Source organism: Pezoporus wallicus, unplaced genomic scaffold (assembly GCF_028554395.1).
Source record: "Pezoporus wallicus isolate ANWC-B61680 ecotype Strahan unplaced genomic scaffold, APGP_CSIRO_Pwel_v1 contig_10953, whole genome shotgun sequence".
Lineage (NCBI taxonomy): Eukaryota > Metazoa > Chordata > Aves > Psittaciformes > Psittacidae > Pezoporus > Pezoporus wallicus.
Window position 1 is genome coordinate 43,571 of NW_026640653.1, and position 22,659 is coordinate 66,229.

At 42.5% G+C, this 22,659-nt stretch overlaps 1 protein-coding gene across 4 annotated transcripts; it reads right to left on the bottom strand.

Annotated features, from left to right (window-relative positions):
• Positions 1-4,803: 4,803 nt before the first annotated feature.
• On the bottom strand, positions 4,804-21,913 carry AKIRIN2 (akirin 2). 4 transcript variants are annotated; one of them, XR_008973577.1, is made up of 6 exons: positions 21,147-21,913; positions 10,476-10,619; positions 9,676-9,810; positions 6,739-6,932; positions 5,805-5,876; positions 4,804-5,484 (listed from the first exon to the last, which is right to left on the bottom strand). XR_008973577.1 is itself a non-coding variant. In XM_057419986.1 (5 exons), the coding sequence occupies exons 1-5, from the start codon at positions 21,346-21,348 to the stop codon at positions 5,474-5,476; spliced, it is 564 nt and encodes a 187-aa protein (XP_057275969.1). In that variant the 5' UTR covers positions 21,349-21,893; the 3' UTR covers positions 4,804-5,473. The 4 variants fall into 4 exon arrangements, 2 of the variants coding, with proteins under 2 accessions (XP_057275969.1, XP_057275967.1); XR_008973576.1 differs by having other exon boundaries at positions 9,676-9,821; positions 10,472-10,619; positions 21,147-21,910; XM_057419986.1 differs by lacking the exon at positions 6,739-6,932 and having other exon boundaries at positions 21,147-21,893.
• Between the last annotated feature and the right edge of the window lie 746 nt (positions 21,914-22,659).

Genomic DNA, 22,659 nt, shown 5'->3' on the forward strand with positions numbered 1-22,659 from the left:
CTATTGGCTGAGAGTGTGAAAGCACTGCTCATCCAACTGATCTTCAGCAGCCACTCAGCCCTGGGCAGTAGCAAGCCCAGGATGCCCCCTCTGAGCTTCTGCCCGCACAGAGCACAACCCATACATCTGGGTATGGCTTGCTAATGCTGCCCCTTTTGTGGAACAGGACTGGAGTAGCTCAAGTCTGCTGCTGATTTGGTCAGGGGAGACCAGAGAGCTGCTGGTCTCTGCCTAGAGTAAGTTGCAGATCAATGCCTGATATTGTAACAAAAGCCACAAAGTGCTGTGCTGAAGCACTGGGAAACCACAGTCAGTGCTGGAATTGTTGTCCCCAAGGAAGCAGAGGTTAAGAAAAACCTAACAGCATGGGGGTGTCTAACCAGACCAGTCTTTAGAACTCTGCACTTCTTACAGCATTAATCATCAACTTCTCTCAGACTCCGGGGAGCAAATGTGTTCAGGCTAATGTCAGCACCCCATGTTTTCCAACTGTGGAAAAAGCCTTATAAACCAAAGGGAGAAAGCTGTGTTTCCCTGCAGGAGAGCATGCATGCCTGCCATGCCTTGCTAAACTCTCCTGAGGGCCCCGACATGCATTTCAGCAGTTTCATGGAGACTTCAGGTCAGTTCTACCACCTAGAAACAGGATGCAGTTAGAGAAAAGTGTTTAAATTTTGTGTTCCCCCCCCCAGCTCACTTAAAAGTTGAATGATGATTACTTCAGTTTACAGCAAAAGAGACTGTATTTACCTCAAAAAACTTCCAGCCTTCCTCAGGTTCCTTAGAGAAGATTACAGGCTTCACTTCCCTGCTGCTGGACCTGTCAGTAGAATCCAGATGCTCCCACTTGGTTGCACTGGCACTTCAGCCTACACAAACAACTGAAAAGGACAGCCTGGGGCACTGAAGATTAAATCACTTGCATAAACCAGATCCCTACTTGGAGGGGAGAAGTGCTATTACAGGAACCTGTAACTTACCAGGCTGTTACCCAGGAATGTGCACAGGATGGGTTAGGCTTGCTTTAAATACCCTCAGAGAGGGTAGAGTCATGCTTTTTCCAATTGCTCTAATTGCAGAGCCACAGTCACACCTCCTGCTGTACTTAAGGGAGCGCCTGGTTCTAAACGTTGTGAGGCAATCAGGAGGACAAGGAGTTTATCTGCCTTTATGCTGCCTAAACATACAACATGGGAAACATGATCAGCAAGAACTGAGGATCTCAGCAGAAAAGCTTTTGCAGCTGCTCCACCAAGTCTCAGGGGTGAACAAATTCCACTGTTCCTCACTTCAAAGGGCAAGCTAGAGGACCTGTATCCTAGTGGCCTTTGTATGCAAGGCTTTCAAGCAGTGAAAAGGGAGGAATTTCAGGAGGGCAGTGCTGATCAGCTCCATCCTGAACTGCACCTATTTATCTTGCAAATGCACCTGACAAATGAAAGGGAGCAGCAGAACAAATTTCTCACCCACCTGCATGAGGACACAGAGCCAACTACTACAGCCCCCTCCCTTCCTCCCTTCACATCACCCAATGCAAAACAAGCCCACATCATCTAACTCGCGCCTCTGGAGCGTAAAGTATTTGGAAATAAAGAGAAGCCAGCCTCAACAGTGTGTGCTTTTAATCCCCAAATGCATAGGCAACATAACATTAAAACAGAAAAATTAATAATGTCTTCTCTTTAGCTACTAATCAATCTTGAAGCTTACAGTCACATTTGCTATGCTAGATATGGTTTCTCAAGATCAAAGTTTTAATTCAGTACTTGGCACTTCTGACCCTAAGATGTATAAAGGGGCAACGACTAAAATTACTGTGTGATTTGTCTTCAGCAAGGAGGTTAGGAAGGTTGGACAGTTACAAATGGAACAAAACTGGTCATAAATTTAATTTACTCTGCCTTTCTTTGCAGTCCCACCTGCCTGGAAAGACCTTAACATCACTGCATTCTGACCCAGCATTCATCAGGAATAGGTAAGACATTCCAGCCATGAAAAAGCACCTTGTGCTTACTACTCGGGGGTCTAGTAACACCAGGGTTTTATCTGGCAATACAGTACCAATTTTACACGTGGCTCCTCTCATACAATTTATTTTGCTACTTTTTGCTGCAAATACCGCAAACTCACCCACACATATGCCAGCTGAAACACACAGAGATTTCAACTGCTAATACTATGCAATTTTAAAATGTTAGTTTCTACAACTGCCTGCATAGTAACACCACATTCTGCTGGTACTCCAGAGAGCTTGTCTGCAAACAGGACATACACACCCAAAAAAAAGCCAATGTTTGTATTGTGGAACTACCTCTCAAACCGTGACACAGTGTAAAGCCTCACCTCTGGATGGATAACCAATACCGTGTTCTGTAGTAGCAGTTCAACAGTGCTACTGCCAAAACTCAGACCTCAAAGTAAGTTAGCTCATTTGAATAGTTTGCCATTCTTCTTTACCACTGCAGATGCTGTTCTCCAACACCACTACCACACTGTGGTTTCAAACACAAACTTGGTAACTTTTATCTTGGAGCCCACAACAGCAGTAAAACACATCAGCCAGGTGCCTGTATGAGCCAAACATGCCCCCATTTTTCATCTCAGAGAACGGCTTCCAGTACAATGGTCATGAGCACTGGTTCACAACAAGAGCATAAACTCTTTAATACTCCATTTTTTTCTCCCCACTTTGCAGTCACAGACCTAAATCCTTCCCAATTTCCAACTGGGGAAGGGAGAGAGCTTTCACAAAACGCAGCTTCTAACCACTGTGCTAATGGCCTTGCTGTGCAAGGGTACACACGCACACTGCAAGCAGCACACAAGACTGAAGCAATCTTCCTTTCCAACCTTGAAAAATGCTGAATCATCTTATGGTTACATGCTTTCACATCTAGGCACAAAATACAACAGTCAGGATGTACATGCTGCTTTTTAAGCAGACAGTAACAGAGAGCTGCTTGAAAAGAATTTACATACTATTGTCTTAAAAACAGGTTAACCCAGATCTTTGGTTTCACTCTGTGAGGTTGCCATTAACTGTCCTCAGCTTGCCTGGATTTTGGGCAGACTGCAGTTACACACAAATATCCTCCACGTGGCCACCACAAAAAATGTAGTGCCAAGAATCTAGCAGTTACAGAATCTTACCCATTTCTACTTGACTTGAAAGCAGGTTTCTAAGCACCAGCCTGCTCCCCACAGCATCCCAATTTTCCCGATTTGTTCAAAAGTAACCAAGCAGCAAATAATTTTCCTACGACAGAGTAAGTCACCAGTTCGAACAAGCCTTTCACATGAAATTCATCATACACTGGCACTGAGATTAGGAAAAGGAGCCAGTTTAAGGTCCATGACAGAACAAACAGCAGGTTAAAAAATATGGAGTATCTCAGAGAATGCAACCTCATTTCCAAACCAGGCAGAAATTAAGCATATCACAGCTGTGATGCAAGAGCACCCACAGTGGCATTGTATTTCATCTGCCAGAAGACTGCTCATATGCATTAATTTGGAGCAACACAGCAGTGGCTGGGTGCTAACATGACATCACTTCTTATTTATAACTCTTAATATCCCAGAGGAAAAGATAAGAACACAGAAGACAGAGGAGACATATCAGGATGTTGGAGTTTGGGTAGTGGCCCACCTAGAAGTAGTGGCTTTCATACCCTGGGCAAATTAACAATAAAAAGAGGGCAAAAAAAAGAGGAGCAGGAAGGAGAGGGATTGGGAACCCCAACACAGACACCTAGGAATTACAGCCCTTGAAAAACTTGGTTTTACCTTCAGATAAAACCTGAGAAGGGAGCCTAGCACACATTTCCCATTTCTGAGACTTGGAAAATACAGTAAGAAGAATCCAAATATTTAGGTAAGCCGAGTCTCAGGAAAGTGTGCAGAAAAATACTGTGATACTGTGGCAATGTGCCCAATTCTGAACCTGCAACAACCTCCTTACTGAGTGAATAAACCTTCACAAAGAACTAGAGTTCATCACACGGCTTCTATGATACCATAATCATCAGCATAAGCCAATAAACGCCTGCATCTACCAACTGAGGTTTCAATTCCATTTCAACTAAAACTCTCTTGTTAATTTCAAATGGTACAAAGACCTATTACACAACAGACTTGCACTTAACCAGAAGCTGGCAGTAAGTTAGAGAAGACGGTTTATAATTGAAGGATTACTTTGGAATTGCTTTCAAGTCCCCAAAGCAGATACCCCGAGTCCTTTGGTAAGCAATACCTCTACCCCACAGCACACAGATCTGGACTTGCCATGTAGTAACTTTGCAGTAATTCACTCTGGGACTCAGAACTGCACAGACAGCAGCAACCAGCACTGATACAGCAGTTTGGAAAAAGCTGAATGCATCCAACAACAGACTCCTCGACCCTGAACAAAGAGATTACACACCTTTAGCTCTTCCAATACCTATGCAGTTCTAGCTTGTGGTGTTAAGAGCCTGCCCTATCTTACAGATTTCCTTTACTGCGTCATTTGAATCTGAAGGAGGACAAACACAGCCTTTTGAGTCAGCTGCAGCAAGCTAAATCAACAGTTTCTTATCAGTTCTGTACCAAACATGCTTCCACAACAGGAACACAATACAGCCAATCTAAGAATGACTTCTTTGCCTCTGAAGAATTACCAAAGATTTTCACCCACCTCCTTCTCCTGATCTAAAATTCTGACCCACCCGCTACTGCCAGTGAATAAAGTTTTCATTTAAACACTCAGATTTAAGTTTATTCGTACACAGCAGAAGTTCCACCTGCATATTAAAAACAAACAGATTAGAAGTAAATGTTTTATTCTTCCAACTAAATTCCAGTACTACAAGGGCAGTAAAACAATGATACACTGAAAAATTGCAGCAATAAACATTTGTTAAAGACTGATAGAATAAATAAAAACTACAAAAATGAGAAATCATATAAACCCATTCTTAACCCCCAAAAAAGTCATGGAATACAGAAATGCCCTCCTTCACTATTTCACAGGCAGTACTGTGGGCTATTTGCTTAAAATTGTCCTGGGATTACATTCTAACTTAACTGTGATTACAGCTTTGTTGTAGTGCACAGTTATGAAAATCACACTAACTTCAGTCAGAAGTGTCATTCTACAATTTTATTTACACAACCAGTGAAGGGCAACTTCTAGAACACCAGCTTTAATCCTTTAACTTTTTCAAACTTAACATAAGAAGCCAAATTGTAATGATACAGCAAATGAGGCCACTGGTATTATTACAGGTAGCAAAGGTCCACATCCAGGTGGTACTGACATCAGGGAGCACTCCAAAACCAGTTGCTGCATAAGAGTGGTTGCCACTGACAAAAGCTTGAAATAACCTGTGTTCACAGGGGGAAAAAATATGGCATTGCTGCAAGTCTTTACTGGGACAGCTTGCAACAATAAAACGGGGTGTATAGGGCAGCCCACATATGCAGAAAGTGTGATTCATGAAACATCTGGAAAGAGAAAAAAAAGCAAGAGTTAATAGTGGAGTTAATACATGCCAGCTCTGTCACAAATCTGCCATGGATACATCAAACCCCACTTCAGAAATACAATACCAGCGTGTTACGGGAGACAGTCCCAGATTTTTAAAACAAAAGTGGCATTTTATCCCATGTCTTCCTTTCGACCTTGGTCGGCCTTTCTTATTCCCAATTTAAGATACTTTAACTTGGGGCCTAGCTGTAGCTTAACAACAAAGTCTGGCCATTTCAATTCCTGAACATTCACTAATGTAATGGTGCAAGAGGAACCCAAAGGAACCAATACTCACAACTGGCAGGCTGTTCTCCATATCGTCGCATGATTTGATCATGCGTGAACTTCACAAATGCGTCGTATTGTTCTGCAAGCACGAAGCAGAAATGTGAGTACATTAACTGAGGCTGGAACATACTTTTTTATATATACAAGTTAAACACACATCCACTAACAGTAGTTTTAAGTGACTTCACACAGTTCATACCTTTTCATCCCCAGAACAACAAGGCAGCAATGTCCAAAATCCCCATTCCTGACCACCCCCAAAACAACATCCCCCTAATTAAGAAACTTTCCCATATAAACATCTGTAATGGGAATGATGGTAATATGCTCAAGGAGAACTGTGCTGCACACACACACAGACCTCAACATACCTAATGCCTGCTAAGCATCAGACACGGTATTTTGAAGTAATCAAATGTAATCATTTCACAGATCCATAATGGGGGCAAAATAGTTAAGCAAACATAGTATTAAAGTCAGTGCTAGGGTTGGAAACACAACCTCTGCTTTTACCAGTACCAGACGCAAGAAAGTCTGTTTAATGAAATGGAAACACAGAAGTAGAGGAAAGGCACTTGCTATGGAATTAGGAAATTCTTTTTGTTGACCACCAGAAAATCAAACACAAGTAACAAACTAAAAGAATGAAACACCAAGTGACTAGCACTTGATTAACTCCAATCACAGAAGTAGCCACAATAGAGACATGTAGTTGACTGTGGACTTCATGAAAACAACTACTGTGCAATCCAAAATGAAATTTAGATTCAAATGTATCAATCTGGCTTTGAACTAAGTATTTCTATTTTCCTGAAAGATTATTCTTTTTATGCACATACACACAAATACATTTGCAATATTTTATTCAATTTAATATTGCACTCATCAGCAGGATATCACCTTTCAGAGTTAGGAAATTGAACAAGGAGAGTAATATCTACCAGATGCTGCTCCTCTCCATTGCCCTTCCTCCCTTGTGGAAAAATACATGTGCAGCAATGTGGGGTGTTCTGAGAAAGGGGCAAGGTCAAAGAAGGCAATCTTCAACCAAAAATGCAGTTAGATTTGTAGTGGTTCCTAGTCCCACAGGTTTGCCCCATTAAAGTCCCCATCCTCTTGCAGGGATGAGCTTCACCTTTGAAGTAAACAGGGTATCAGTAATCAGCAAGTAGTTCAGCAGCAGCCCGAAGTTCGGATCTGACCCCAAGACCTAAGGACATCCATCCCTGGCCAAAGGGGCCCAGAGCCATGGCAGAAGTTCCCCTCTGCCCAACAAGCAGGACCTCTGTTCACTGCAGTTCTGACTGATGGCTTTTCAGCAGCCATGCGAGGATCTTAGCCAAACAACAAAATAGCACAAAGAGCAGATTGAAGGATCTGTTGCCCAGAAACCACTTCCAAAAATAACAGAAACTAGAACTTTTCCTCAAAGTATGTATTAAAGGCCAGAAACCAACTTGCAAGCTTTCTTCTTTAAAGGTTTAAGTCAACATACACAGCTGCTTTTTAGTATCATCTTTGTTAAAAACTGTGACTTTGGAAATTTAAAGAATCCAGTGTTACTAAAAATCCCTTTTCTTGTGGCATTCAGATTCAGAAAGTTAAGCAACCCAAAGGTCTGAGCAACCTACAGTGAGCTGTTTGATAATTTAAGTGAATACTTACAGACACTTACACCACTGGCATCCTGTATCATGTATGTTCTAACTATCTGTTTTCAATCAGAAGGTGGCCGAACAACATGAGTACAAACATGATTACTATGTGACCTGACCTTTCGTATAAAAAGCTGGTTTCCACAACCGGATTCTAAAAAACCTTTCAAGTGAAAACTTCACTTAGTCCCTTGAACTCCTCTGGTTTTAAAACCTGCGCAGGATCTTGCAAACCCAAGTTTATTCTAACACAGCAGTTTCAGGTAACAGGCAGGAAGGGAAATCAAGGCATTAGCATGATCTGAGTTTTCCGTTTATCAAACACTCACTCTGTGTGAAAGACAACTCCGCTCACAAAGAATATGGGAGAAGAAAAAAAAAAAAAATTAAGCAGCATCTATCTGGTTACCTACCTACAAGAACATCGTGATTCAGAAAGGAATCAGGAAAATATCCCAGATCCAAACATTCAGTTAAGTCATTCAAAAGAAGCTATTAAATTGAGATTTATTACAGAATTCCCAGTTTCCACTGACTTCACTAGATTGTAAGAATGAGTATTACCTTACAGTACAAAGTTTAGAAAAGGGTATAATCATCTGTTGGCAGAAAAATATAACTGGCCTTCTATGTAAGGAATTTCTAAAGTCTTTTAGCAGTCTCTAAAATCTCCATATAATACTGAAAATGTAATACTGGCTTGATATATGGGATGCAGTAACATGATCTTTCTCACTCTTTTGATGACCACCATCCTAAGAACAAGAACCTAACCCATCTCACTGTAAAGCACACACTCCCCTTCAAAAAAAAAAAAAAAAGGGGGGGGGGGGGGGGGAAGAGAATGTTCCCTTTGGGACTAACAGATGGAGCACACATAAGGAACCTGCCAGAGAGCTTCCTGCTTGTAAAGAACTACAAGTTTGTTCTCAGAAAGTGTCTGGAACAAATGTAAATATATCTGGTCTTCAAATGGTTACTGTGATCACTGCTAACTGAAATGCATTTAAGAGAATGCAAGAAGTGACCCAGTTCCTAACATATACAAATTAGAAGAATAACACTCTAAAGGGTCATAATTCATCAGTCTGAAGCAGGTTATAAGCACAGAAATGGAGTGTTTGATCCAAAGCAACAGAAGTATTTAGAGCTCTAGCTCCAATTGTAAACAGATGTAGATTTAAGAGGGACTCGGAACTGTAGCTGTTTCTTACATAGCAATGGCAGGACAGCAATACAGAACGTGAATACAGGCTCAGCTGCAGAGACCACACTGTCAAAGGCAAGCCACAAAGGTGACTCAAGTCTGCTGACACTCTGCATGGCCACACCACACTACTCCTACCACACCAGAAGAGATCTGCAAACTTTAATTCTCTGTGTTTTGAGGTGGGAGGCAGAACAGCTGTGGGGAGTCAAACACAGGTTTGCTGCCCCAAAAGTGCACTCAGATGTCTCTTATAATCACCATAAATATTAAATTAGACACTGAATCATACTGTGAAGGCATGTACCTCTGAATGCACCACAATTTAGATGCTCAAATACTAGCAAAGGGCTTATAAAGTAGAGGACTTCAAGTAAAGAAAGGTCCTATTTATAATGCTGACATTAACATGATCCTTATGGGAAAGTTGGCATCAGGCACCAAAAACATGAGCTAAATGGTGTGAAATACAACAATTCAATAAAGAGCATCAGCTGAACGACTGACACTCGGGCAGATACCAAACACTGTTGGCAGCAATGTAATGGCAAGTACTGGGAAGAGAAAGGGAAATCTTAGGTACTGTCATCTTGCCAAATTCCAGAAAAAGGAAGTCAGTTCCTAAGCAGGAAGAAAAAAAAAAACAACAAACAAAACCCTTCACAAAGGTCCCTTAAGCCAGTAGAAGAGAAAGACTTTCTAGCAAACAAAACAAAATCAAACCACTAAAAACAAAAAAAAAAAGGAGGAAATCATCAATTCAGACATCATAGCAAGAAAAATTTCCATGTGAAATAAATCCACTGTTTCAACTGATTAGTAATACCCAGCAGTCAGTTTCTACCCAAGCCAGCATAGAAGAAAAAAGCCTATCAAAGAGTCTATACACCATTTTTTCTGTCCTGTATGCAATCTTGATCATGTTAGGTCAGAAAAAAAGTACAGCGTAACAAACATAATGAAAATCTTTAAGCTTTCAAACTCATCCTAACACATTATTTTGAGCTATAATATACCTGCAAGTTTTGTGGTCAAAATTTCTTCATACTCTTCACGGATTTTCTCTTCACGTTCTTTCAGCAAGCGTTCACAGATCATTCCAACTTGTCTGAGAGTAAACAGGGGCTGTTCTTTTTTCAATGGTGATGAGGCTGCAGATGAAGTACCTAAGATTAAATATTCAGGCACACAAATTTACACTTGAAACTAGTTCAGAACCACTTTAAAATCAATTTTCTTTGCAACTTTGACATTAGGAGCTTTACAAAGAATTTGGAGAAGTCTTTACAATTTGAACGCTTCTAATTACTATTAGAATTGGACCCTCAAAAGGAAGAAGACTACAATGGGCAATATGCACAGGCATCTTACACAAACACTGTGAATGCCATTTACAAATTTAAGCTTCTATTTCATGTAAAACTGTCAGTACAGTGCATCTGTGCAAAACCAGATGCTTTGCAAAAGCTTATTACAGTATCAGTGGCAGGGTATGCAGGACGATCTCTTGAAAATAATGCAAGCTTTGTGTCCTACTGGTTCTTAAAACAAGAAGCTACAATCCTCCACATCCATGCTAATACTGCCAAAAAAATCAACAGTAACTCGCGAGAATGTGCCATGAAACACCAGATAACTGGGGAAAATTATTTACTCAAGCAGGAGTCTAACAGCATATAGCAGAATTACACAGCATTCATTGCCAAAAAAAGCAACAGTAACTGGAAAGAAGGTCCTATAAAGATAACTAGGAAAAATCATTTACATAACAGAGTCTAAAAAGACAAAGCAGAATTACACAGAATTTTCCAGGTACCTGGCAAAGCTGGTCCAGTAAGGAGAAATGCATGTGGCTGTGCATCAGTAGAACAACAAGGATCTGTCTGCTGGAAGCTATTTTCTAAGTGTCTCCTCTTCTGCATGCGTTTGTACTCCTGTTTTATGTTGTACAGAATTTGTTCTAGAAAGAAAAACAACATAAAAAATAAGTCTAAAATAATTAACAATCCAAGGTTTTACTTGACTTGGTTTCCAGTCAAGCACCAAACACTGCAGGTAATTAACTGATGATAGAGTCTTTAAACATGGCCTGCAAAACCCACCATGTTTTACCCAAGACACAAAGAATGACTAACTGAAAGTAACTCCAGACTGTTTGCACCAGAACACTAACAAAAATGTTGTTAGTTAAGGTCAGGTATCAGTGCCAGAGTGCTGCTAACTAAAGTAAACAGCATAAGGTTAAAATTTAGGAGCTATCAGTAATACAATATACATGGATAAAAAAATATTCTGTAAAACTTCTACTGGTATTTATGATCTTCCCTTCATGCATTTAATTTGCAGTCATCTTTCTCCCCCAGACAGCATTTATCATTCATACTGTTATGGGTAACAAAAGACTCCAGAATAAAATACATACATGAAGTACCATGCACAAAGCAACTACTGGTTAAAATCTCAAAAAATGGCAAACCCACAGGGAAAATAAAAAAGCATTCCACAACACTTCTGACAACCTCAGATCTATCCAAATAAAGACAACGGATGGATCAATAACCTCTTTTAAAGGAGTATAGCAATATGTAGCTCAGCATTTGATCACACTGAATAAAATACAGCAAGTGTTTTTAATAATCTCATTTTCACTGTAGAATTACAAGAGAGGGGTAATCCTTGCAGTAAAATTATTAATCCTGTGTGCCTTTTCTGAAAAATTTCTTACAGAATCAGCTTCCAAACTCTTGGCAAAGAGAGCTTTCCGAAACTCAGGTACATATAAATCTACGTGATTATCCGAGAGCTGCAAAGTACTCCACTCAGTACCTTTCTATTTCTGTTCAGCATTTTGCCAACACAATACTGTGAAAAATTCTCAACTAGTTTTCAGGTTTGTTAACAGTATGCTATTAAGCTTCCTTATTTGAACATTTTCTAGGAAGCAACCATGTGATGTGAACAAGTAACTTTAGCTACCAGCTTGGTCAGTCAGTGAAGGAATCCTATGGCAGGCCAAGCAGAAGCAAACATTCACCAATTTCTATTTCAGAGGTTTAGCTGTTGTGGTGGTTCAACTCTGTAAGTTAGTCCAGGAGCAGCCAGTAGATAAAAGAAGAGGAAACTGTTTCCACAGTCAACAGGAATACCAGGTTTTGTCAGTGAAGGAGCTTCTTCCTTGGATTTTGTTCTCTGATTGAAGCCTTACAGTTTATACCTTTTCAGTCCCATGCCTACAGCGCTTGTACAATTTTCAGCTCCGTAAAGGGAGATCAGGGAGTTGGTTCAAAGCAGAAGCAAATGCAGAAGACACAATAAAGCAGCTCAGTAGAGAAATGAAGAGAAGGAAACCAGAAGGGGCGAAAAAAGCACTCAAGGATGCCTGGAGGATGCACACTTTTTGTAGGACAAGATACATACTATGCTCCAGTGTGGTAATAACAAATCAGGTTAAATGAAGATGCAGTCAGCCTTCCAAAATTTAACAGAATCCCGTGTAGAATTAGTCACATGCATACACACTGCAGCAGTGGGAGAATGGCCCTGCAATAGCTCTACTCAATGGCATTATGGTCATAAAACAATACTTTTCCTCAGAATCAAATGCGGTTCTAGCTAAAGCAATAGTGCATAATTTTGAGTGGGAACCGAATTAGCTCATAAGAGAATATCTGTCCTGAAGTGTCTACACTACGAGGAACATTCACACTGTATTTACGTCAACTGAAAAATGTAACAGACCATGTGCAACCTACACTATGACTACCTGGTCTTGGACATACTTTCCAAGTTCCATATGAACTGCAACAGCATCAGCCAAGTTTTGGGCACAACAACTTTGATAATAATCTTCTCTACAGCTCACCTATTATCTTCTTGCAGACACATTCTCAAACCACATTAACCACCAAAATAATTAAAAAAAAAAACAAACCCAAACAAAACCCATAAAAGACTCTTGTCTCTGGTCAATGGATAAAACTGCAAGAGTTAAAATAGCAATCATCAGCCAGGTTTCCTCCAGTCCTATCAACCCCTGTAAATTAAATATGGAGTAATTCAGAGACGATGTTAGAACAGCAGCCAGAATAGAAGGAGTGAGAGCAACTGGGGGGCGAGGGAAGAATATGGATAGAAAATTAAGATCTTTACACCAATGATACATGGTTCTAATCCCAATTATACTGAATGGTGAACACAGAAGTCTCAATGATATTGCAGTAATTTCTAATCTGCTTCTAATTTGACAACACTTTTAAACTTGCCATCTTCAAATCTTGCTCTGAAAATAAAAAAAAATCTCAAGATACACCATTGGGAGTTCCCAGTCCTGAGAAAACCACTTTGACAGTCTGCATTGCTATAACTTCATGTAAAGAAGTAAAACTAAGCAAAGTGAAACAGAGCAGGGGACTGTTTAAATGTGACAATACACTGTTCACATTGCAAACAACCACTGGCAGAAAGAGAAAAGCATGAAGTCCTAACTGAACACACCTGCAGAACATGTACATAACTTGCTCTGGTAAACGGCATTCCTCTACTTAATCTAATTTATGAGATTTAATGTACTACTGCTCAGTACAGAGAACTGGAGTACAAGCTCTGCTCGGTTCTGTGCTGTTAGTAGGCAAGATGACTATGGAAATGACTCGCCTCGTACTTCCCAATTTCCACCACTGGTAAAATTGAGATTAATAATCAAGAAACACGAGTTTTATGTGGCACCAAACTGTTCAATAATTTCACACACGAATGATCAGACTAACAAACCCTCAAACTAAGCAGACACATTTTTGCAGCAGCAAAAACTGAACAGGCATTTTAATTAACATACAGTGGCATAAAATCTTTGACTTTAAAAAAAACTACTTCATTGTGAAGTGACATGTAAGCTTGCAAATATTCATGACTCATTTTAAATGAAAATCTGAATGTCAAATTGAATTACTTAGTCTTTTTTAAAAAAAAAAAAACCCACAATCTAGCAGAATAAGCTGTTTAAGTTCACCAAAGTTCTGGCATTTACAGTTTTGCTTAATAAATCCACAAAACTGTTTGATGAACAAACAAATTCTGTCCAAAACAATTTCTATAGCATCTCAGCACTTGAAAGAAACCATTAAATATTAAGGCAGCTCAAACCAGACAACTTTCGAACAATATTTATATGACAGACAGCTAACTGCAAAGCCCGTTAAACCTCTGGCCCAGTTAAACAAAGCTTAGCGTTAGTAGATCTCATTCTCCAACCTAGTTTTAATTCTAGAAAACCTTCCTGCTTTTTCAAGTTCATTTTCTTAACCTTTCTTACTTCCAATTAGCTCTGACTATTAACTCGGCAGCTGACAACTGAATTAAAATGTGCATTTAACTGGTGTCAAACACAGGAGAGAGGTTTTTTGTGTGCTCCTCAACATCGAGGCCCAAATTGCCTTTTTCAACAATGACATCTCATAGGTGCTTAAGTTCAAATGAGACATTGTAGGTCAGGCAATAATTTAATTTATGAGATTACAAAAGGAATATATTTAATATGATAAAGCACGTATCACTGAGGCCTACCCTCAGTTTCTTTTTAATTTCACCTTAGCCTTTTTGCTCAGCTTTCCTTACTGGTTACAGATACCTTCACCTTAAGGTAGTAGCAAGAAAAAGCCACACTGCTAACACACTGAAATGAATTAGTGCTTCATAAACGATGTTTCAATTTCAGGATGATTATGAATCCCAGCCTGTTATGCAAGACTGTATTACATTGCCCTTTCTCCTCCTTCAAGTTCAAGGCTAAGATAAAGAATGGCAAACAAAGTCTGCTACTTTCTCACCATGACCACTAAAGGTGTAGAGGATTCAGTCAATTACACCTGAAAATAATGAAATACGCTGATACACTCTTTGTTTTATCTAGAGCACAATGAACTGAGAGCATAAAGTTGAGTACACAGGTTCATTAAAGATCACACTAGATGAAGGACAACATTCACACCAGTGCTCTAACAGAGTAAGAGATGTGACTTGGGGAAACAATGTTTCATGTCTCAGCTGCTTTAACTCCCAATGAGGAGAGAATAAAATGTGAAAGGGCAAATCAGAATATGATCTGTCACACTAATGGATTACAAAGCCAAATATTCATTTCCAAGGAGTGATGTTGTCTTCTTACTTCCTTTAATTCATGATAAAAGGCAAGTTGCTCTTTTTCAAAGTTCTGTCATCTAATTACTTCATCTTGACCTGTAATTACCTAGAAATTACGTAGAAGAGAAACAGCAGTTCAACTTGAAAATGTAACAAGACAAACAATTTTCTTCCCCAGTTTAATAACTGCTTATCAACTACGAAAGTGCTGACTGTTTCCCCTGAAGGATTTTTTTCTTTTGCCTTGATTTTTAAACCAGCAATCTCTCATCTTAGTTCCTGGCTTCTCTCTCTTAGCTGAAGGAAACTTTGGCAAAATACATAGGAAGGTGACTCAATAGGCTGAAATCAGAGCAGCAGTTTTCCTGGCCTGAAATGGAACCTAAAGCTCAGGTTTCAGTCTGCAATGTCACCATTCAACATATGCATTCAAACTTGAACCATGCCTGAGATTTCTTCTAAGTGAATCAAGCAAATGCTACCCTGACGTCAATCACATACATTTTCTGGGACTTCAGCTCATGTCAAATGCAAAACTGTTTCACTGTCCTAGTTCAAATTTGTAACTTTTCCATTAGACCATCACACTTACTCAACATCTAGTTGATGCTACCACATTCCTAGTTTTGGTCTTCCCACCAGACTACTGACAATGTTAATTTTAAGCAGGTAGCTTTCACTAAGGGCAGCACTGCAACAGGGCAATTCTTCAATTTTTCTATCTACCTAACCAGGGTATCCATCTACTTAACCAGGGTATCCACAGGCACAGACAGAAATTAAAATAATCCAGATACTCCTTTTATTCTCCTGCTTTGGTCACAGACATCAACTGTTCCAGTTATGTTTCTTAAGTAGGCATGGACTGTATTCAGTTACAGAATGTATACTTCTGGAAAAAATGCTCACCTCAGAGGAGCATGCTCTAAGCCAGAGAGAACACTGATAATGGGTACATGCTGACACTTCACAGCCAGTGTCTATAGCTAATGAACAGCCAGAAGCAGCTTGTAATGGGACTCTGTAGCACAGAGCTGGCCACCCCACCAGATCCAATTACTCAAGGTCTAAGGCTGACGAAGATTCTGGTTCTCCCACAAGCTGGATGCTCACATATGCATTAGCTCATTCTGCCAATGTGTTATTTCAGGAAATCCCAGTTCTCCTGATCAGGGGGTTGAGGAATGAAAAATAAATCAAGCAATGCAAAATGTATTAGACACAGCAATTAGATCTTTCTCTTCACATAAAAAAAGTATGTCACATTGCATTTATCAGACTTGCCACTGAAACAAAAAACTGCTTCAATGTTTTATGACATCTACAACCAAGGGTATTTAACATTTATAGGTACCACAGGCATCTACAGAAATTTCTCATATAAATTAAATTATCAACTCCAGATGCAGACATTATGTGTTGCCTTTTTTTTTTTTTTGTAAGGGGTGGGAACGTTTTGTTTTTTTTAATCCAAATGATTTCTGCAATACTGGAGCACAATGAGAAACCTGGCATCTTGCCAGGGTAATTTAGCAATAAATACACATGCAGATAAATGTTAACAAAACAGAAATCAAGCAGAAGGAGATACACCATTACTAATATGTCACATTCCTAAGCTGCTAGATATGTTCATTTTAAAGCCAAACCTGCACTTGGCCATTGTCTGACCAAGTTTCGGACAGAAACAGTCAGTTTGCTCAACAGGGCAACTGAAAGGTCACGGGAGGACAGCCTGATGGGAAGACTAACAGTTCCTCCTATTCAGACAGGTCAAAGTCATTTTCCCACAGTAATTTTAAAAATCTGTGTTAATTATATCTTGGGGTTTTTTTTCCTTCAGATTAATGTATACCTTGTATACCTGTTCTTTCACAAAATAGAGAAATTTAGCTGCCTTATGTTTGTAAAGAATCCCCCGTGAAGGACTCTTAGAAACAACTCCATTTGCTGTCTTTAACCAGAAATTTGCCTTACGACTGTGTTCGGGCAGCAAATATGCACAAATATGCACTTACGCACACTCATAACTCAATACTGCATAAATTTAGTAGTTTCCATATTCTATCAAACATTTGACATTATCTCTCCTTGGATTTCAACCAGTGTTCTGAGTTGAAAGACTGTTCTCAGTAACTCAACCCAGTACAATTTTTGGTTTGCAACATTAATTAGTTGCTGGGGAAGGCAGATGAATATTTCAGATGGAGGAAAAACTGCATGTACAGACGAAAAAGTTTCTGGGTTTTTAAGTAATTTCACAAACTGTTTTTTAAATGTAACATTCTGATTCTACAAAGTTTTAGCTGCAAGTTAACCCCAGATTTCATGAAAGGAGTATGGAAGCAAGCTGCTGATCTCAGTTTGTCTTCTCAGTTACTATGTAGCACGAATTAGATTTAAATCCCGAAGGTCAACATTCCATCTCCCTTCTCTCCCCCCCCCCCCTTTCCATTTCTCTGGACTGTATTTCCCACTGTTGCTTCAGTCTCAGGAATATCCAGATGTCCAGGCTTTATACGCCGACATGCCTTTGAATTTTAAAAACTTCAGGATAATTTATTCCCCTTTTTCTTTCTTTTCCTCTTCTCCCCTCCCACCCCAACATAATTTTTCATCACGGTAAAGCTGCAAATAATGGTTCTAAAACATCCAGCAGAACAGAATACTGCCACTGCTTCCTCCTTTCACTGTCTAGAATTCATTTAACACCTTTGAAACAGGACAGCTCTTAGGGCTTCAGAGGAAATCGAACATGTACAGTGCACTACACGCCGGCATCCAAACTGAAGTGCAGTTACTTTGATCATACACAACAGATTCATTTATAACTAGAACTTACATGAAAGTAAAACTCAACTGTAGTATTCAAGCAGTAGAAAACTTATTAGAGCCACTTTTTCAAAACTGAACCCACCTTATGCCAGGCAGGTATGGTCTGCACCACTTACAGTGAACACTGCTCTAAAAACATTCATTCTAGAGGCAAACAACAGCATCCAAAGATTAGCTGGCACCCACACGAGCATGCTCACGCCAGTAAGCACAGTTCCACAGAAGGTACAGCCACAACTGCAGTTTGGCTGCCAAATTCACCGAAAAACTGAAAGTAACAGCTGTTCAAATAAGCACAAAATATTAAAATACTCTTGTTCGAGATAAAATTTATCTTGAATAAGCCTGCCCTCTCTCAAACATAACATTTATTTGTCTATGACCACTCTGAAGACAGCTGTTTTCTCATATGACTACCATACTGTATTCTTAGTTCTCAGCACCACCCTCCATCAACCCATATTCTACTTCCAAATAATCCATCATTCTAAATAATTCACCATGTGGTAAGAAGTTCTGGTGCTGACATAGTCTCCACTGGGTACAGTTAAACACTACCAGGACACCGTATCAGACAGAACAAAAATGCTGAAGCATGAACTTTAAATGAAGTAGCAGCCTCAGGTTTTATATCCAGAGCTCCGATTTTGTATAACCATTAACTTCCATTAAATAAAATTCAGACAGACACTTTTTAAGTGCTCAGTAACACACTGAGAAAACCATAACTGAAGTCAACTGAATTCTGGCTATTGTTACTAAATTTCCCAATATAAGAACTGAACAAAACAGTGACTCAGCTGGCAGCACTTTTTGAAGTCAGGTTGGAATTTCTTTCACACACAGAGCAGGATTTATCTGATCCAAATGTAGACATCTACATCAGAAATGGTCACGTCAATTCACTGTACAGTCAATGGAAAGCAACACGTTTTTCTATAGCAAACTGCCTCATCCTAAGCCAGAGCTCTAGAATAAACGGTCTGTTTCTTCCCACTATCGCAAAAGCTACTAATTATTAGGACATACATACATTTACAAAATTGGATGAGATGGAATTCCACACAATCTTTCAAGTGGCCCCTTTAAAATTACAAGCTCTTGTAAATTCTTTATTTGCTGGTCGAAATTAAATACACCCAATGTGGTAATACCTATGAATTCAACTGCAAGTAAAACCTAAGCAAGCTGCTTAACAGTCACATTTGCACTCCCACCAAACAAAGGTATTTCCCCTTGTAACAGACCCCACAGAGGGAGCTTTTAAGCAAAACTTGTAAATGTAAGCAATTTCTAAATGTTTCAAGTTTTGCTCAGGAGGATTCAAGCGCTGTAAAAGACATTATGATTTACTGTCCTTCACTTTTCCTTGTATTATACAAATGGCTTACATGAAATACACCCTTGTCAGTACAGAATCACCCTCTCACATGAATTACCACCTGCACCTCTGATTTTCTCAAGGTAAGATGAAGCCTGTGTTGCTTAACTTCAGTAACATTTTCAGTTACAAGGCCTTTAGAATCATTAACACAGAAGTTTAGGTATTGCCTCAAATACTGCTGTGGGTTATCTCTACTGAAAATTTTATTATCTCCTTTCAGCAATACACATTTACTGGCCAGACAATATTTATATTAAATATTCAAAACCTAAGTTCTCCAAATCCCAAGGAAACAAGCCAAAAGGAAACCTTGCAATGAAGCCACACTTAGCTTCTAAAAAGAATCAAATCAATTGTCATTTTAAGCATCTATCTCAAAGTACATGTAATGCCTCACTGTACCAGGGAGTGCCATCCATCACAGCTCCCATCCTAGACCGCTGACTCATTCAGGATCTTTTCCTAGAGGTTCAAAAAAATATCGAGGCACTGATGCCAAGTTTAAGTAGTCTGTATGCCCTCTATGTGTTTCCTCCATAACAATTTATTATTTGATTAAAACCTGTAAAAAATATATTCTACTGTACAGTTTTCAGAATCGAGAATATAAAAGCAAGGCACTGTCCTACATGGAGGAGGTGGTAATTTGAAAACATATTCAAACTTAATGCTCAGTAATAACCAGCAGTAATCCGGAGCCAACTTTTGTTTAAAGGGAGTACCAAATGCAGCAGCAGCAAGAGGAGGAATTCAGCTGCAACAACTGCAGAGGGCTTTTTTTTCCCTGCACACAAAGGACACAGATCCATACCTCAGCGCCACAGCCACTCATGGCTGCGAGTTTAGCCGTTCTTAAGTGCGTTACTGGAAGCTATCCACTAGACTAACCGTAAGGAAGGGCCAATCAATCCTGCGTGCCCGGCCAAGATTCATTTGTTTCTTCTCTCCCTGCTCGCTGGTAAAACAAACTAGGATAATTCTATGCTTGACAACACTTACACAAGCAGACCCACAGCTTTTAGGGGCACCGGCTGACTCATCTCTCACACGTTAAGAATGTAAAAAGATTTTGCTCTCGCCCGACGTCTCCGGGACGAGGAGATTGCCAGATTCCATTTTATCTGCCCCGAAGGCAACTCTCACCCTTGCACACAATCGCTTTCATCTCTCGGTTTTCCTACCAAACTTTAAGGATGCCACAGAATGGGTGATCCGGGACGGTGGCACGCATTAAGGGACTGGAAGCGGAATTACCCCTTTGTTTTATCTGCTTTTGCCTTTTCCCACTGGCGTTTTGCGGGTGATTGATGACAGGCCGCGCTCCCCGCCCTCCCCCCCGCTTCCCTCCTCCCTCACCCCCCCCCCATGTCTGAGCAACGGGAGGAGGTGCCGCCGCCTCGGCTCGGGCAACGTTCGACCCACCGATAATGGATTCAACGGATCGATGGGGGCCCCACCGAGAGGGGCTCAGGGCGCCTCCTGGAAGCCAGCCCCAGCCCCGCCGACACCACGGTCATCTCCTCCCTCCACCACCCCCAGCGTTTCCGCAGCCTGACTCGCCCCTGCGGCTCTCCTTGCCACATCCAGGCACCCGTGATAAAGAGGAAAAAAATCCTCCGTGCCCATCCCCGACGCGAGAAAAGCCGGTCCCCACTTTCCCGGCACTGGATCAAGCCTCTCCCACCAACGTTCTCCCCCTTCTTCTGCTCAGGTCCCTTTCTCCAGTCTTCCCCCCACCCCCACCCCCACCCCGACCCCTTTGCTATGGCCACCCGCCCGCATCGGCTCAACCCGCCCCCCCCCCCTTCCTCCAAGTCCCTCCTCCCCCACTCCTGCTGCAAACGGCCATTTCTATTGTGTCTCCGTCGCGGCGGTGCCAAGCCGAGCGGGGATCTCCCCGGCCCCCGCCGCTGCCAGCCATGTAGCCCGACAAAAAATGGCTGGAGGAGAACGCTAGACCCACCCAACTTTCGCTTTTTCTTCTTCTTCCACCTCCCCCCCGTCCGGGTCGCCTTCCCGGCCCCCTGCCCTGCGCACCCGCCGCCCCCTCCCCGCCGCTCCCTCACCCTCAGCCCCCCACCACCCGCCGCTCCGGCTGGCTGCCGGGTACAGTGGTGCCGCGTCCCTCACCTGTGGTGAGCCGGGACGACACCTCTCCGAAGGGCGAGGGCTCCATACGCAGGTATTTCTGCGGGGAGGCGGCGGCGAAGGAGGAGGAGGCAGCGGCCGAGGCCGGGGCTGACAATGGCGCACATCGCCTCCGCTTCGGGGACGCCGGGCTCAGCAGCGGGTCGAAATCCAGAGTCCTTTTCAAAGTGGCGCCGCAAGCCATGGCGCAGGGCGACGGCGGGGCGGAGGAAGGGGGCTCAGAGCGAGAGGCAAGGGAGACGACGGCAACGGCGGTGGTGGTGGCGGCAGCAGCCGGCCCTGCCCAGACGCGCCTTCCCCGCTGTCTGGGGCGGGCAGGGGGGGGAGGGAAAGGAGGGCGGCAGGGAAAGGAGGGGGCAGCTGCGTCAGGGCCTCCACCGCCTCCCTGTCGGCCTCTCTCTGGGGAGCGGTGCCGGCCCCGCCAGAGGCTCCGGCTCGGCCGGCTGGATCTCCGCTCTCACCGCCCGCCCTGCCCTAGCCGGGCCAATTCCGCCCGCAACTGGTAGCGGGCTAGAAGCTGTGCCGAGGGGCGAGGGGCCGGGTCCTGTTACCCGGTCCGGGGCCGCCGATGACGAGCGATGGCGGTGGGGCCTGGGCGGCAGCGGCGCTTCCCTCCGTGACTCCCACACCAGCAATATGGCGTCAATAACAACGCCGCGGATTCAAAAACCAACGCTCCCCACTGCGCTTGCGCTCCTGGGGCGGTGGCGCCGCGGAGGCTCACGGGAGTTGTGGTTTCTCCGCCCCGGTCTCGCGCTCAAAGCCTGAGGGTCCGGATGGGGCGTGGCGACTACAAATCCCAGCGTGCTCTGCGCCGGCCGCCCTGGCTTCTGGGGACTGATTTAAATCCCCCTTCGGAGGCTGGGGTGTGGGTTAAAGGACGGGGTCATGTCTGTGGGCGGCGGCGGCGGTGGTCAGGGCTCAGCCCCGGGGCGGCTGGCGCGGCCTTGGGGAAGCGCGGGAGGGTTACCGTCTGGTCCTGGATACACAAAGGGGGCTAACGAAACCCTGCCGTCTACGCTAGGCCCTATGGCATGGAGCTTCCTGTGACCGCAGTGCCGAGCGGGTCTCCGGCGGCTGATGTGCACGCCGGGAGACTGGCTGGCTGTGAAATAAGGGCAGAGTGCGTTTAGTGGTCTCCGTGCTGAGGGAGGGCAGTGCAGGGAGCAGGCAGGAGTCAGAGATAGGAAGTGGGTGGAGGTGACAGCTAAGGACGTGCCAGAGGGGTTCGTGGTGTCGAGAGTTGTGTTTCTCTAACCAGCCGGTTTCCTCGCAGTTATGTAAAGGGCTTTCTTGCCTAAGGAGGGTGGCGGGGGAAGAGGTTCAAAGTGCCATAGTCGCCTGTGGGAAAAGCGGAGCTCTTTCCTGTTCAGCTTGTGAGTTGAAATAAACTGGGTCGCAGTTCACCCCAGTGGAAAAGTTAACAGAGGTTGATAGGCCCCAAAATATCTGTATCTTTCAAGCTTTTCTGTATTAAATCCTGTTAACTATGAAC

Coding starts and splice junctions, on each gene's coding strand:
- AKIRIN2 (XM_057419984.1), bottom strand. CDS start 21,348: ATGGCTTGCGGCGCCACTTTGAAAAGGACTCTGGATTTCGACCCGCTG. Junction 10,620..21,146: donor GTCGTCCCGGCTCACCACAG/GTGAGGGACGCG, acceptor TTTTCTTTCTAG/AACAAATTCTGTACAACATA. Junction 5,877..9,675: donor TTTGACCACAAAACTTGCAG/GTATATTATAGC, acceptor TCGTGCTTGCAG/AACAATACGACGCATTTGTG.